This window comes from Rhipicephalus microplus, chromosome X, assembly GCF_043290135.1.
Source record: "Rhipicephalus microplus isolate Deutch F79 chromosome X, USDA_Rmic, whole genome shotgun sequence".
In the NCBI taxonomy this organism is placed as follows: Eukaryota; Metazoa; Arthropoda; class Arachnida; order Ixodida; family Ixodidae; genus Rhipicephalus; species Rhipicephalus microplus.
This window is the reverse complement of record NC_134710.1, coordinates 36664917-36678992: the sequence shown is the minus strand read 5'-3', so window position 1 is coordinate 36678992 and position 14076 is coordinate 36664917. Positions and strand designations below refer to the sequence as shown.

The 14076-nt window shown below is 47.5% G+C and overlaps 1 protein-coding gene across 3 annotated transcripts in view; it reads right to left on the bottom strand.

Annotated features, from left to right (window-relative positions):
• Window positions 1–14076, bottom strand: part of Nt5b (5' nucleotidase B) — a 116731-nt gene that overhangs the window by 27961 nt on the left and 74694 nt on the right. Inside the window, exon 1 of one of the 3 annotated variants that reach the window (XM_037426802.2) lies at window positions 10678–10824. The exons of the other annotated variants lie outside the window; for them this stretch is intronic. Coding sequence (XP_037282699.1) covers window positions 10678–10725 — 48 coding nt within the window. The 5' untranslated portion in view covers window positions 10726–10824. Of the gene's footprint in view, window positions 1–10677; window positions 10825–14076 lie in introns of those variants that run through there. 3 annotated transcript variants of the gene reach the window in all.

The window sequence follows — 14076 nt, the reverse complement described above, 5'->3', positions numbered from 1 at the left end:
AATGCCAGCCTTCGCACCTGTATACGCATTTTTTTCTCATTCTGTTCACCATAAAATCTGGTACAGCCGATAAGTCAAGTCCGGAAAGCTTAGTGGCTGACAGCACTTTGCGCTACATTGCGTTTATCACGTATACGCACACGTTCTTGCACCAGTAGATATAAAAACCTTGTAAGAATTCAGCAGAAAGCTTTCATCGATGGATTACGTGCATGGCAGCGCTACAACAAAGGACTGGCTATTTTATGGGACAAGCATGTTTTTTGTTGTTGTTTTTTTCAAACGAAAAATGACCGCTGCCTTCCATCAGTCAATAACAATGCCACACAAAAGCTCAAGTGATAATGTAAAAAAGATTAGATTTTCAGTGAAATTATAGAACATTAAATGTAAGGCATGTCGTTGGAATTTATTTTGAACGTCTGGGCTCTTTAAAGCATTGCGAAATCTAAGCACACGGCTGAGCACGGCAACTCCGTTTCAAGCGCAGTTTAGTACGGAAGTGTCAGATATGGGATAGTAATATTTTTACGTAGTGGTACCACGGCCAGATGCATAATCGATAAAGTACAGTGCCGTAGTTGTGCACCTACCAACAGCGCTCGAGTGCGTGGCCTAGAGCCTTGTTTTCGTTTACAACCAAGCCGCTAAAACCCTGCATTCACACACCACTTAATAGTCCACGTTTCGGAGGAAGCCAAAAGCATTTTTACGATGAGCTTGATTCAGAAAGCGGCACGCACTCTGAAATTATTCCGGTGAACGGAGGGGTGCGACGACAATAAACAGCTCTCCGGGAAGTTGGACTGTCTTATCTCATCGCAATGCATGAGCAGCCGAGCAAGACGAAATTCTTTCGCACGTCGTCTCAGGCATGCATGCGTACAAGCAGTTGCACTCGCGCCGACATGACCGGACATGCCACCCTTTGAGAACGTGCATGACCTACACGCACAAAAAAAAAAAAAAAAAACACCGCACATCCACGGAGTGAATGATGATAAGTGGGGGCGATACGTCCGTCCGTCCGTGTGCCCATCCAACCAGACGGATGTACACACGGACGGTCGCTTCGCCCCACTCATCATCATTCCCTCCGTAAATATGCTGTGAAAACCACCAAAGCCACGTAGTTATATTATTTCCGAAGACATGATACACTCAACGCCATCTATTGAGCAACTCATAAACTATAGGTGGCTACATACTACTACTACTACTACTACTACTACTACTACTACTACTACTACTACTACTACTACTACTACTACTACAGAGGAGGGAACGACCCACGGCGTTAGGAGAACGCTTGCTCACTTCCGCGCGAAATTCTGGGTTGCTCGTTTCTTTTCTTTTCCTCAAAACGGGTTCACAGCGGAGAAAGACGCAGATCCTCGAGCCCAAGCCGGCTACGGAACATTTGTTTCAATAAGCCCAGAATCTATGCTGTATATGCACAATAAATTATGATACTGCGCGCACTAGGCATCATGAGCATATACATGTCTGCATTAACTTTCATTCGCTAATGCGCGCACCAGTCGTTAAGCTTATATAGGCCATTTGGAAGTAACAGACGCTCGCTGTAGAGTATAGTCGCTGTCTGAAAAATGACACAATTGTCCGGCGTATATGCAACCTATCAATTCACTGTCTCGTATCAGACAAAGTAATTAATAATTCCACCAATCTCAGCATGTATGTATTCCCCTAAAAGCGTTCACTGAAAACGGACAACACAAGACGCAATCACAACACCAACGAGGTATTACTTCCACACTGAGCGGGATCGGCTCGCAGGACTGCTTGGGCATCGGTGGTGGAGGCGCCAGTGGCGCTGTGGTCGCCAGCACCCACGCGGCCGCAAAATTGGCTTTCCCTAAAATGAACGTTTTTTTGCGCACGTGAGCGCGCTTGGCGAATGGGGGCGCTAGCGGCGAGTTCTACCGGTGTGGCAACTCTCATATACAGAAACTCCAAACACAGTGATTCGCCTGCGCCCTCTACCGCGCCTGTCCTCAAATTCTCCAGAGCTTGCCACCAGAGCCGGGCGCGGCGTTGTCGTCACTCCGGAAACTTTAGTGCCCTATGGTGGTCGCATTACGATTGGGGCAAAGTGCAAAGAAGCGCATACAAATTTAGGTGCACGCTAAAGAATCTCGGGTGCTAAACACATCATTCCCGATTCCCCCACTACGACGTACTCACATAGTCATATCGTGGTTTCGGCACGTAATACCCCCTTAATTAGATTACACTACACCATTCTTGTCGTATAACTGCTTTCGCTAAATTTGACATTTATGCAGAAACATCGATCGCTGTTTCCAATCTGCGAATGAACCGGTTTCTTCCACCTCCTGACAAGGCACGTCACAACAGATGATTGGCAACGAATAGAAACGTAAACAGAAAATTACAAAATAACTGCAAATGTTGCAACCCATATTCACAACTGAGTCTTGGGCTACCACCGAGGCCAGTGGGGGCCCGAGCTCCAAGAATGCATAAAGGATAACAATAATATTATCTGGTGTTTTGCGTCCCAAAACCACATCATGATTACGAGCAACGCCTTAGTGTAGGGCTCCGGAAATTTAGACCGTCTGGTATTTTTTCACGCGCACTGACATGGGAAAGTATATGAGCCTCTGCCATTTTGCCGCAATGCCACCGGTGCGGCCGGGATCCAACCCGCCACCTTTGGGGTCACCAGCCGAGCTGCGTAAAGCCACAGTGAATGCATAAACGAAGAATTGAAGCGCATACCGCAATATTCTAACGACTAAACGTAAGCTGAATGCCGATAACCGGCGAATAGGCATTCTGGGGCTGAAATAAATATAAGGTGGTGCGTGAAAACTTGGGAAATTGGGTAATAGTGCCAGCTCTAACGTTTATGCAGTTGTGCTGGTATAATCAGTGGTCTTGTCGAACTAGGGTGTGACCCACGAAAAAAAAAATATGAAAACGAAATAATGCAGCACAATACGGGCTAGTCTTCCCTTAAAGTTGGAAAAGCGCCAATCAATAATTATTTTTGAAGACAAATGTGCGGATAATTAAGGCGCGCACGTACATGTGCACCTCAAAAGCACAGAAAATGAATGGGAAAGAGATCAATAATGCAGGCGAAAATGCTTACAGTCATTGAAAGTGCCACTAGACAAACATTCAACACACCTTAAAGGAAAGTAAATGCTGTACGTTGATGCGAAGTGTGAAAAAACGATAGACAAGGAGCTCTTATACGATAGACAAGGAGCTCTTATAAACGCGACAAATAACTCGAAAAAAAAAAAACGCGCTACCGAAGCGAATCATCCTTGGTTCCGCCGAGCGCGTTTGAACGACCCATTTTCTTGAAGCTCTTTGGACAATACTGGGAGAAACTAGGTCCCACGACTCGGCGATACCGAAAGAACTAAGCGTCCGCACATAATTGAAAAGGCCTCCTTCAATGGCAGGAAACTTGCATTAGCAAGCGCGTATGCTCGTAAAGGGACCCACAACTAACCAGAACGGCTGATTAGATTCCGGTGGAAAGAAAAAGAGCGTGAATTACGGTGACAGCATACTTCGCGATCTGAGTATACGATTTATATTTTTTAATCGCGTTTAAAAGTAACCAAAACCGGCATGTCACGCAAGAGCCATGAACCACAAATATGAAGTCCCAATAACTTTGCTGCGATTACTTAAAGAGCACCAGAGTGAGGGCTTGAATTTTGAATGTGCATGCTATTGTTCACTTTCGTTTGTTTCTATGCGCCTTACACGGTAAAATAAGTGGATAGTGAAAATCGGCGCTGCTTTCGTGGCCTCTGCAGGGAAACAAGTGCAGTTGCGCAAGCGCAGCTCGATTCGTGTAGCGTTGCAAGAAGCACGCGAGCTTGTGAATGCGATCGTTGCGGCACGCCAAATGCCATCGACGTATACTGCTCCATGGAAAATTGCTACCACTCATGCGTGCTGCTGGTGGTGGCGATGGTCCGTCGGATTCGTCGCAACCGCTGTCGTCCGTCGAAGCATGTCGCTACGGCGCTACTTGATAGGGGTCCGAAATTCACGCACGCATGCGAGCCAAAATTTGTTCTTTTAACCCTGCTCAAGTTGTCAAGCGATGACATATCGAAGCCGTCCAACTATACGGCAGCACGTGAAATACCATGCGTGAATTGTCGATCACACGTGTAAACGCGTCGTTTTCGAAGACTTGGCTTAGCTCGACTTGGCTTAAGTCGAAAAAAAAAAAAACGGCCAGTGCACGGCCAAAAGTACTCGCGTGAGAAGTCCCGGGAGAGTGCTGTAACTCCTGTAAAATAATTTAACACGCTAGAAAGCAGTGGTCGCGGAACTGCAGACTTGACAAACACAACATTACGCGTCTGTAATCGGTGTTTCACTTTTCAACACTTTTGGCGTTACACTGGCATATAATCGCTATCGCGATCACATCCACTGTTTGCAGCATGTCTCCTTAAGACTGCATAATCGCCGCAAATCGCAAAAATTCACATTATAAATGTTGTATGGCTTTTTCCGCGTTAACATTCCGTGATTACGAGCTCAGACCGGTAAGCTTTCCGTTGCACTCAAGAAAACGGGTATCCATAAATATTGGTTGCGGGTCCCTTCCAAGCTTTCTCGCGTACCGATCGCGCCGGTCGTCACGTTGAAGTATACGCCCCCTTGAAGTGCTTTGCGGCGGCAAGCTTGCCGTTTTCTTCGGCGAAATTTGCAACAGCGAGGTTCAACTTCGCCGTATATAAAACTAGCCCCGCCGTGGTGGTCTAGTGGCTAAGGTACTCGGCTGCTGACCCGCAGGTCGCGGGTTCGTATCCCGGCTGCGGCGGCTGCATTTCCGATGGAGGCGGAAATGTTGTAGGCCCTTGTGTGCTCAGATTTGGGTGCACGTTAAAGAACCCCAGGCGGTCGAAATTTCCGGTGCCCTCCACTACGGCGTCTCTCATAATCATATGGTGGTTTTGGGACGTTGAACCCCTCATATCAATCAATCAATCAATCAATAAATCAATCAGTATATAGAACTACTGTAGCGCATCGCAAGGAAACTGTCAAAGCGCGTCGGCCGGATGGCGAAACCTAAACTTCCGAAATCAACCAAGCATGCGCGGCAGAGCGGACGCAGAGAACATGGAGAGTTGGAGCGACGGGCACACCTCCAATGCAGAAAGTCGTCTGCGCCGTGACGCGAGCGTGCATCATAGCGGTGGTAGATATTGGGAGATATGGGGCATAGAGTTTCGCAAAATTAACTAGAGGGCACTCTGGCGCTGCGATCGTTCAGCGACCATGGGAATGATGGGTAGTAGACACATTTGCCTAGTCTTCGTACTTGCGGGCGGCGAATCGTACTTGCGGCTTCGTTTATTGCTGTGTTTCAGTTTTGTTTTGAAAGAAAAAAAAAACAAATTCTTTTCAACTTAGGGACTTGATTCGAAATTGTAAGCCTAAAAGAATAAGGTTGTGAAGCGCAAACGGTCAACATTCGCTAATTTATGTTTTCGTGAAAAAACTGCTCCAAGCTACACGAACACACACGAAGCCAGAAGCAGGCCAGAAGTACGAAAATTAGACAAATGTGTGTTCTACCCACCATTCCCATGCTCGCTGAAGCGCCGTGCGTTGCAGCTCCCATAGACACTAGCGCCAGAGTTCCCTCTAGTTAGTATTGTGGGAAACTCTATGATATGGGGGAGGCAAACGCTCGAGCAGTTCCGGCGACCCGTCAACAAGTTTGTGTTCAACGTTTCTAGACTAGTCTAGAGACGTTGTTTGTGTTCGGGTGCGGTAAAATATAAGCTGGCAAAATATTCGGGGTGCCCAAATTATGCGAGGGCGATATATATATATATATATGAAAAATAAAAAAAACTATGAGATTATCCCACCTATTCGCGGCGAGATCGGGCTATAGGTGGCAGCACCGTCCCCGCGAAAGTGGGGATCAGCGGTCGGCGGCGTGTATACAAATACACGCAGCGGCGCTTCGTTGCGTGCGGCCTGAGCCGTTTGTGGGCGGATGAAATGCGTTGACTACAGTTTACTGTTAATATCTACGCTCTTCTCCACTGAATCATTGCACGACGCCTATGCAACGTTAATATTACCCGCGAGTAAAGCGCATTCTGCCTTTCATAGGGATGCTCGCTTTGGGTGACTCTCTTCGCGCTTTCGCACTAAACGCCTTTGCTGAGTTGTTTGCACGTGGTTAGCTTGTGTTCCATATGCTACGCACTGCTGTAGCGTTCAGCTGAACTACTTATTTACATATTTGTCATCTGCATGCTACAAAAAAGAAAGAAAGACCGTAGAAAGCCCGCGATTATCTGTGCGATTAGTTCAAAACCACCGTTCGCACCTAGTACGCATGTTGTTGTTTTTTTCCCCTCACTCTGTTCATGATGAAATGTGGGATGGTCGATAACTGTAGTCAAGAAAGCATAGTGGCTGACAGCGCTTTGCGCTGCACTGCGTGTACCACGTGTACGCTCATGTTCACCAGTAAAGATATAAAAATCTTGTATAACAGTTCAGCAGAAAGCTTTCGTCGATGGATTACGTGCATGACAGTGCTACAACAAAGGCCTGCTTAATGGGACAAGCATGTTTGTTTTTTCAGACAAAAAATGACCACGGACTTTCGTGGGTCTCTAACAATGCCACACAAAAGCTGAAGGCAATGTAAAAAAGATTAAATTTATGAGTGAAATCATACGACATTATATATAAGGCATGCCGTCTGAATTAATTTTCAATGCCAGGGCTTTAAGTTGTTGTTAAATCTAAGCCCACGATTGCGCACGGTAACTATGCTTTAAGTACAGTTTAAGTGCCGATGTGTCACAGTTTATGTGATAGTAATATTTCTATGTAGTGGCACCATGGCCTGATAAACTCAACTAACGCTCCTCGAATGATCAATAAACTACAGTCACTACAGTGCTGTAGTTGTACACCTATCAACAGCGCGCAATTACATGACTTAGAACGTTTTTTTACATCCGAGTGGCTATTAAACGCTGCATTCCCGTACCATTTAATAGTGCTCATGTTGGGGAGGATACCAAGAGCATTTGGCGACGTGCTTGAGACAGAAAGCGGCACCCACACTGAAATTATTCCGGTAAATGGAGTGTACGACGACAATAAACAGGTCTCTAAAAAGTTGCACTCACTGATCTTACTACAATGCATTAGCAGCCAAGCAAGACCAAATGCTTTCGTACGTCTTTTCAGGCATACGTAGAAACAGTTACACTCGCGCTGACAAGACCGCACAAACCACACTTCGAGAACGTGCATGACGTGCACCCACATAGAAACACGACGCGGCTAGCAGACGACGCACGGATCAATCCACACTTCCCCGCTTCGGCCAGTTGCCGCTAGGCGGCGACATTGCTCGATCTCGTCGCCAATAGAAACCTAAACGCTGTCTCACGAGTTATTAGATAATTCTGCTTTCGCGCTTTAATCAATGAGGCATATTGCAAGAGAGTAAAAAATAAACTATAATAATAATAATAATATTAGAAAGGAGGAGGAGGAGAGTGTTCCTTTCTTCTTCAGCAATTTTCAAAACAACACATCATAATCCATTGCAACTTTCTGTAGATTCGCACAAGAAAAGCAATGCAGCTTCTCAAATGCCCCAGTTTTATACACCAAGCAGAGCTTCATAAATGCATGCAGACGTGAGCTAGACTGGAATGAATGTGGCACTTTAGCATTATTTAGCGGTAGTGTGAAAATGCATTTTGAGAGCCTGTTATGTATTATAGACGTTCTTGACATTTTAAGTGAAGTTGCGTAGTGTCTCAACCAAAAAAAAAAACAGGCGCGTATTCGCTCATTACAATGTAGGGTCATTGCAAATACGGTGCACGGTATTTATTATTTAATAAAGTGATTCAGAATGCTGAGCCATATTGCAGAGAGAGAGAGAGAGAGAGAGAGAGAGAGAGAGAGAGAGATGAACAACAAGAGAGAAGGCATATTGCAGTTTTACTTAACGTATGCCGCTCTTGCATTGCGAAAAAATACAGTGGAGGAAACTGTTCACTTGGAACAATACTGGATTTTGCGAAGCACTCTTGATTCGTGTATCTGTCGAAACAAGCGATGCCAAATTGTTATGTTCAGGCCGACTCCGATTCGGCGAGCACAACATGCAGCTGAATCATTTTTAAGTATATTAGTCACATTTATTATGAACACTTTTACCAGCTATTATCGCGCGAATTCCTCTATCACAAATTGATATGAAGCTTGTTTAGAGATAACACATTTCGAATGTATCCTTTTCAATCGTCGCGGAAACACACGGCATACTTATAAGCTGAGGGCATGCTCGTACGTTGCTTAGTCTGTACTCTCAAAAAAAAAAAATAAAGAGAAAATACAAGAAAATACTCTCCCATTCCCGCCCTTGTAAAGTCGCTCATACATCAATTAAGGTCACAGCAAAAAGGCATTTCTCAAAACAGCGCACGCACGTAAGCTTGCACATCGCCCAAGTAGATCTACGACACCCGAAGAATAAAAGGAGGAAAAAAAAAGCTCCGCAGATTTGCGCATGCGTGTACACTCACCTACCTACGTCGCTTCAGGCCACGAAATGAGCGCAGGGTCAACCTCACTTATCAAGGCAGATAAGCCAACAAGTAGTATTCCACTCGAAAGAACAGCGGCGAAGACAAGTACTACAACTCAAGAAACGGCAGGTCCATTGGCAGTATCGCAAGGACTCGCTCGGTATTTTGTAGCCATGCGTTGTGCCATACCCTGTGCTATAGTCTTATCATCCACCGCTAGCGGTAGGCCGATTACGGTGATAACGTAACCTGACCGTCGCTCTGAACACTGGCCAAGTGCAAAAAAGGCAAACAGCGTTTTCAAATTTAAAAAATGGCCTTGCGTTTCTTCTACGGTGTGCTCATTTATGCGTGTACGAACATTGCAGGTGGCGTGTTGTCAACTCGACAATAAACCGCGGAGAGACGACCGCCTCGTGGCTGAAAAGCACACTGAACGCAGGGCATGCCTGCTGTTTAGCTTACAACACGCACTCAGAAGGAGCCACCTGATTTCACGAAGATTCGCAGCACCTTTTCTATTAGAAGCCAATCAGTTCTTCTCTTTTTCCAGCTCATTATCTTGCACAGTCACCTTCCCCCCTACTTTGCTCTTTCTCTTTTTATAGCCCCCCATCTCTATCGGCAGAACAGCCCTTAACTGCTCGTAAAAGTTTGCAATCAGTGTAAAGAGACCGAGGCGCCTGTGAATTGGAGCCACAGCCCATGACCATAAATAATAGCACCACGATCAACAAGGGCGACTTCCCAACGCCTCAGTGGCGTTGCTCATGATAAGACCGGGAAGGGTTTCAGAGATAAGTGAAAAGCGTCCAGCTGTCTACGTCTCTCCGCTCAGTGGTTAGCATATTTGTCCTTGGAACGTGTCTGCGAGCAAGGGGTCATTAGGCACGCAGGAGAGGGTAGCCTAATCTTCCGCGATAACGGGACACTCCGCTTAGAAGAATAAAAAAAAAATCGAGCTGAAACCTTTAACAGGTCAGCCACTTTCATAGCAGATAAGCGAGTTGTCAGCCTACACGCACCAACTGACGTTAAGATTGAAAAAAAGAAAGAACTCCTCACAAAACTTGGTGCCATGTGGCGTGAGCGTCCGAACCAACAGTGCGAGTCCTTTAATTACGCGCCGATACCGAATGACTCGACCTCTTCCTCACAGAGCGCAACGGGGACGCGCATTCGCTAGCACCGCAGCACTAAAGAGCATCTGTCGTTCAGCGTGAATCGTCAGACCGCCTGCACTCTGGCATGCTCAATGAAGCAGACAGCGGGACCGAGCGAGCACGCTTCCCCGTTCATCGAGAGCTGACGTGCGTTCCTATCTCCTTGCATCACGCGAAAAGCGGCGGCCTCTTTCGCGACGCCCATCGGTTGTCGCTTGTCAGAGAACTCACGGCGGGGTAGTCTACTGAGAGTCGCGTTTAAGGAAGCGGAAAGATACGCTTGTCAATCAGCGCGTTCCTGCCAGCGGTTAATTAACAGCGCGGGGACTGAGAAAGTAGCCGCTCCCAAGACCTTCGTCACGACCCGACAAAATGCCACAGCTGCGAAGACAACAAACACTCCTGCTGCGGCAAAACGGCAGCACTGTTGCCGCAGCAGGAGTCAGTGAGAACGCGTGCCGATGCACGCTGGGTGGCGCAACGCCGCCGGTGATCCCCCGGACACGTCAACGCTCCTGCGTGACGCAAGCAGCCAAGGCCAGCCTCGTTATCGCGTAGACGACGACGCGGTGGCGTGATGCCGTCCCGACAAACATCGCTCCCGTTTCTGGCAGGAACGCACCCTCTCCTAACGCGAGGAGTGAAAAGTCGCCGAGTAACGCGTCGCGCATGCTCTGCTCGCAATCACCACTTAACAGACGCTTTTTTGGAATGGGCACGACGTGTGGGAGGGTGGTTGCACAATACTAAAAAAAAAAAAATGCGCCGAAAGAAAAAAAAAAGGAAGAAAATCGGGAGACCCAGTCACGCACAATGTGGAGAAGGGCGCGGGAAGCCCTCTCCTATTTCACGGGGATGGTGTCGTCAACCCCACCAGGTGCCGCATCACTTACGTCGTGCTCGTTGAAGGCGTGAAACGCTTTGCATTCCGTGGTCCGCATCGTGTGCCAAACGGGCAAAACCACCGCGACGACAGGCGGGACGGCCTTATATACGACGCCCTCGCAGCTTCCGGCGCCGTGTGCGGCCAATGGCTGCGCGAGGGGGCGAACCTCCTCTACTCCCTCGCCGGGGCCTCCCGCTGCTGCATCGGGACGTTCCTCAATCGACGCGCACGCAGCAGGTTCTTTCGCCACCGAGCCTCACTTGCGGCCCGCGCAGCTGTAGTAGACAAGTACCGCATGTTCGAATCAGAAAAATTCCCTCGCGTACCGCTCGTGCATACAAATGCTCCGCTGCGGTTCATACGTTTGCAACACGGAGACGGGAAAATGAGCCAAAAAGTTCACCGGACTACACCACTTTTTCTGCACGCAGTCCAGGAACGTTCGTTCCCGTTCGCGTGCGGCTCCATATGAGAGGATTTTCATCGGGAGACGGAGTTATCAAGCGCCACGCCAAACCCAAAACACAAAAAAGAGCATTTGCCAAATCTGGCACCCTCCATTTATAGCGGAACTGGGGCTAGCTCAACTTTATCCACGGTAGAAGCTACGACTCGGCAGTATTTAACTAGAATTCTTCGACCAGTCTCGAACGGTCACAACAAGTTTGCTTTCTACACACTTTGTTTTTTACATCGTTAGTATTGTGATGCGTTGCTTAAGCAACCCCAAACTCTACAGCGCCTAGTTTTTATGATATTGCTACATAGCAATAGTATAAAATCGGGTGCAGGAGTCCAACCATCAGCTGGACTCTTTCCGCCGGATCTCCATCCCTGCCAAACTTTACTTCCGTGTTGGTGTAGACCTTCTCGGCCCTTTTATTGAATGAAACTCTGGGAACAAGTGCCATGCGACCAGGTGTCACCACTACAGCACTCCCGACCATGCATTGCTACTGACGTTACGGACTTTTTGACCCACGATGTCACTCTACAACATGGCGTTCCTTGCCAATCGCTCACCGATCATGGCCGCGAATTTTTCGCGAGTAATCGACGATCTTTCGCGCTCTTCCTCAACGCAGCGCAAGTTGACGACTCCAGCCATCCTCAAACGAGCGGCCTCAACGAGCGCCTAAATCGCACCTCCATGGACATGCTCTCAAAGCATGTCTCATCTGACCCCCATGACTGGGATTCACTTGTGACGACACCGCCAATTACTCACCTTTTTATATGCTTTGTGGCCGTGATCCGACGTCACTACTGGACACCCTACTTCTGGCTACTACACCTCTGCCTAACGAATACGCACGTGACGCTATAGCACTCGTGTCGACCACGTGAGCGGCACCCTGTTAACTCCCCTACGTGAACCACAAGCTGGGCTGGTCCGTATGGAACTTTTACTCACGTCAGATCACCCGCTCTATAGGCTGTTCGCTTCACAAGCAACCCAGGCTCTCTACGACAGCGGACACGTCGACGTTGTTATCTCGGTACACGATTCCTTACCGTATCATCCACCAGGTAACGGACGCTACTTATGAGATCGTTCCTCTCTCCCGAGACCAACCCATCTACCCACTGACGTAGTGCGCGTCGTAGGTCGAAAGCCTTCCTTCTGAAGAACATGCACCAAGACGATACGGCCGGCGGCAATGCTATACGGCACATCAAGGGTCACACATTCTGCGTACAGAAGACGACATTGGCCTGTCCGCTATGCGTACTGCGCTTCATTTCCCTCGATCGGTGTAAATGCACTCGACAATAGTCACGTCTCGTCACGTTTTGCGCAACAATATTAACGAAATGCGAGGGTAAAGTATGCTCGATTCCGAACTTTTAATCCAGAAGTTTCTGGAACGAGCAGCAGCCACTTATCTCTGTAGAAGTCTTTTTCTGGAAATGATAAATAATTACATTATGCAGGTAAAAATACATGTCCCCATTCTCAGCATATTGATATTTTCATAAGCGGTGGCCCGTTCTGGAGCTTTCGATCTCCATTCAGAAAGCGTGAATTAATGCACGTAAAGACTTTGTCTATACGAACGGGAAGCCTGCAGCTGAGGTCGAGAGAAACAGACATGTGTGTACAACAGGCGCCGAGTTCCATCAACAGAGATATTTCCACAAGCAGCGATCACATGTGCGCGTGCAGATTTCGCGGAGCGATTTCTGCCAGTAGTACTGCAGATGCGCGCTGAATACGTATACACTAAAGGAATATGAATGTTCAAAAGGTTCCACAGTCGATGACACACGATCAATGCCCGAACACTTCGCGACGTCGTTCAAATAGTGTTCTGCATGCGTTGTGAAAACCAAAACATGCGATATACGAAAGACGACCGACCACACAGCAGCACTGCGCTGAGTTGGGAATGTTGCACCTTTTTTGTTACAGCGAGGCTGCTGTCTTACGCTAACCTGTGCCGTATAGTAGGAGTAGTAGTAGTAGTAGTAGTAGTAATAGTAGTAGTAGTAGTAGTAGTAGTAGTAGTAGTAGTAGTAGTAGTAGTAGTAGTATAGTCAGCATCCGCAGAAAACTCCTACCGGATCCGTTGCCTAAGCCGAAAGGTCACATGACGTCGCTTTGACGAATAAGAGGCGCGCGCATTACAATTCTAGTGGCGGATTCCCATCAAGTGATCAAACTATAGTTAGTCAAATAGTCCAGCAAGTATATGCGTTCAGAGACACAGCATCGCGAGCTCGCGAAGTTAGCTGACGACGCCGAACTGCGAGCGCAAAGTCGAAGACTTCGAAATACGAATTAGCGAAGGCAATAATTTATAATTGTACAAGGCGCGAGAACACGCACGACCATCGTCGAGGACCAAGTTTGGTCCGTCAAGAACACAAAAAAATAACAATACCCCATTTCGTGTATCACCGGAACCTTGTGCTTGCATCATATTGTGTGCTGCCGGGCATTTCAATTTTCCAGTACATAGTTGATCCACAAATGATGGTCGCTCTTACAAGGTACAGTATGTTTTATAAATATCGATAAACTTCACAGCTTGCCACAATCACGCAGGGAACGCGATGCACGCACCTTGCGATCCATATATCGCTTATAGAAGAGGCGACACGCAATACCTGGCTGACGACACTGTCGAGGCCTGACACTGTATAGGCACGGCGATTGCGGTCAGACCAACGAATGATAGAAACGGCAACAGGATCTAACGTTTATTAATACAATACATGTATACACTTACTTGAGCGATCGTTGTTCCGCAGTTGAGAAGAGAAAGCGATGTAACAATAGTAGTATAGGGTTTAATGTCTCAAAAACCACCATATATATGATTATGACAGACGCCGTAATGGAGGGCTCCGGAAATTAAGACCACCTGGGGTTCTTTAGCGTGCACCCAAATCTGAGCACACG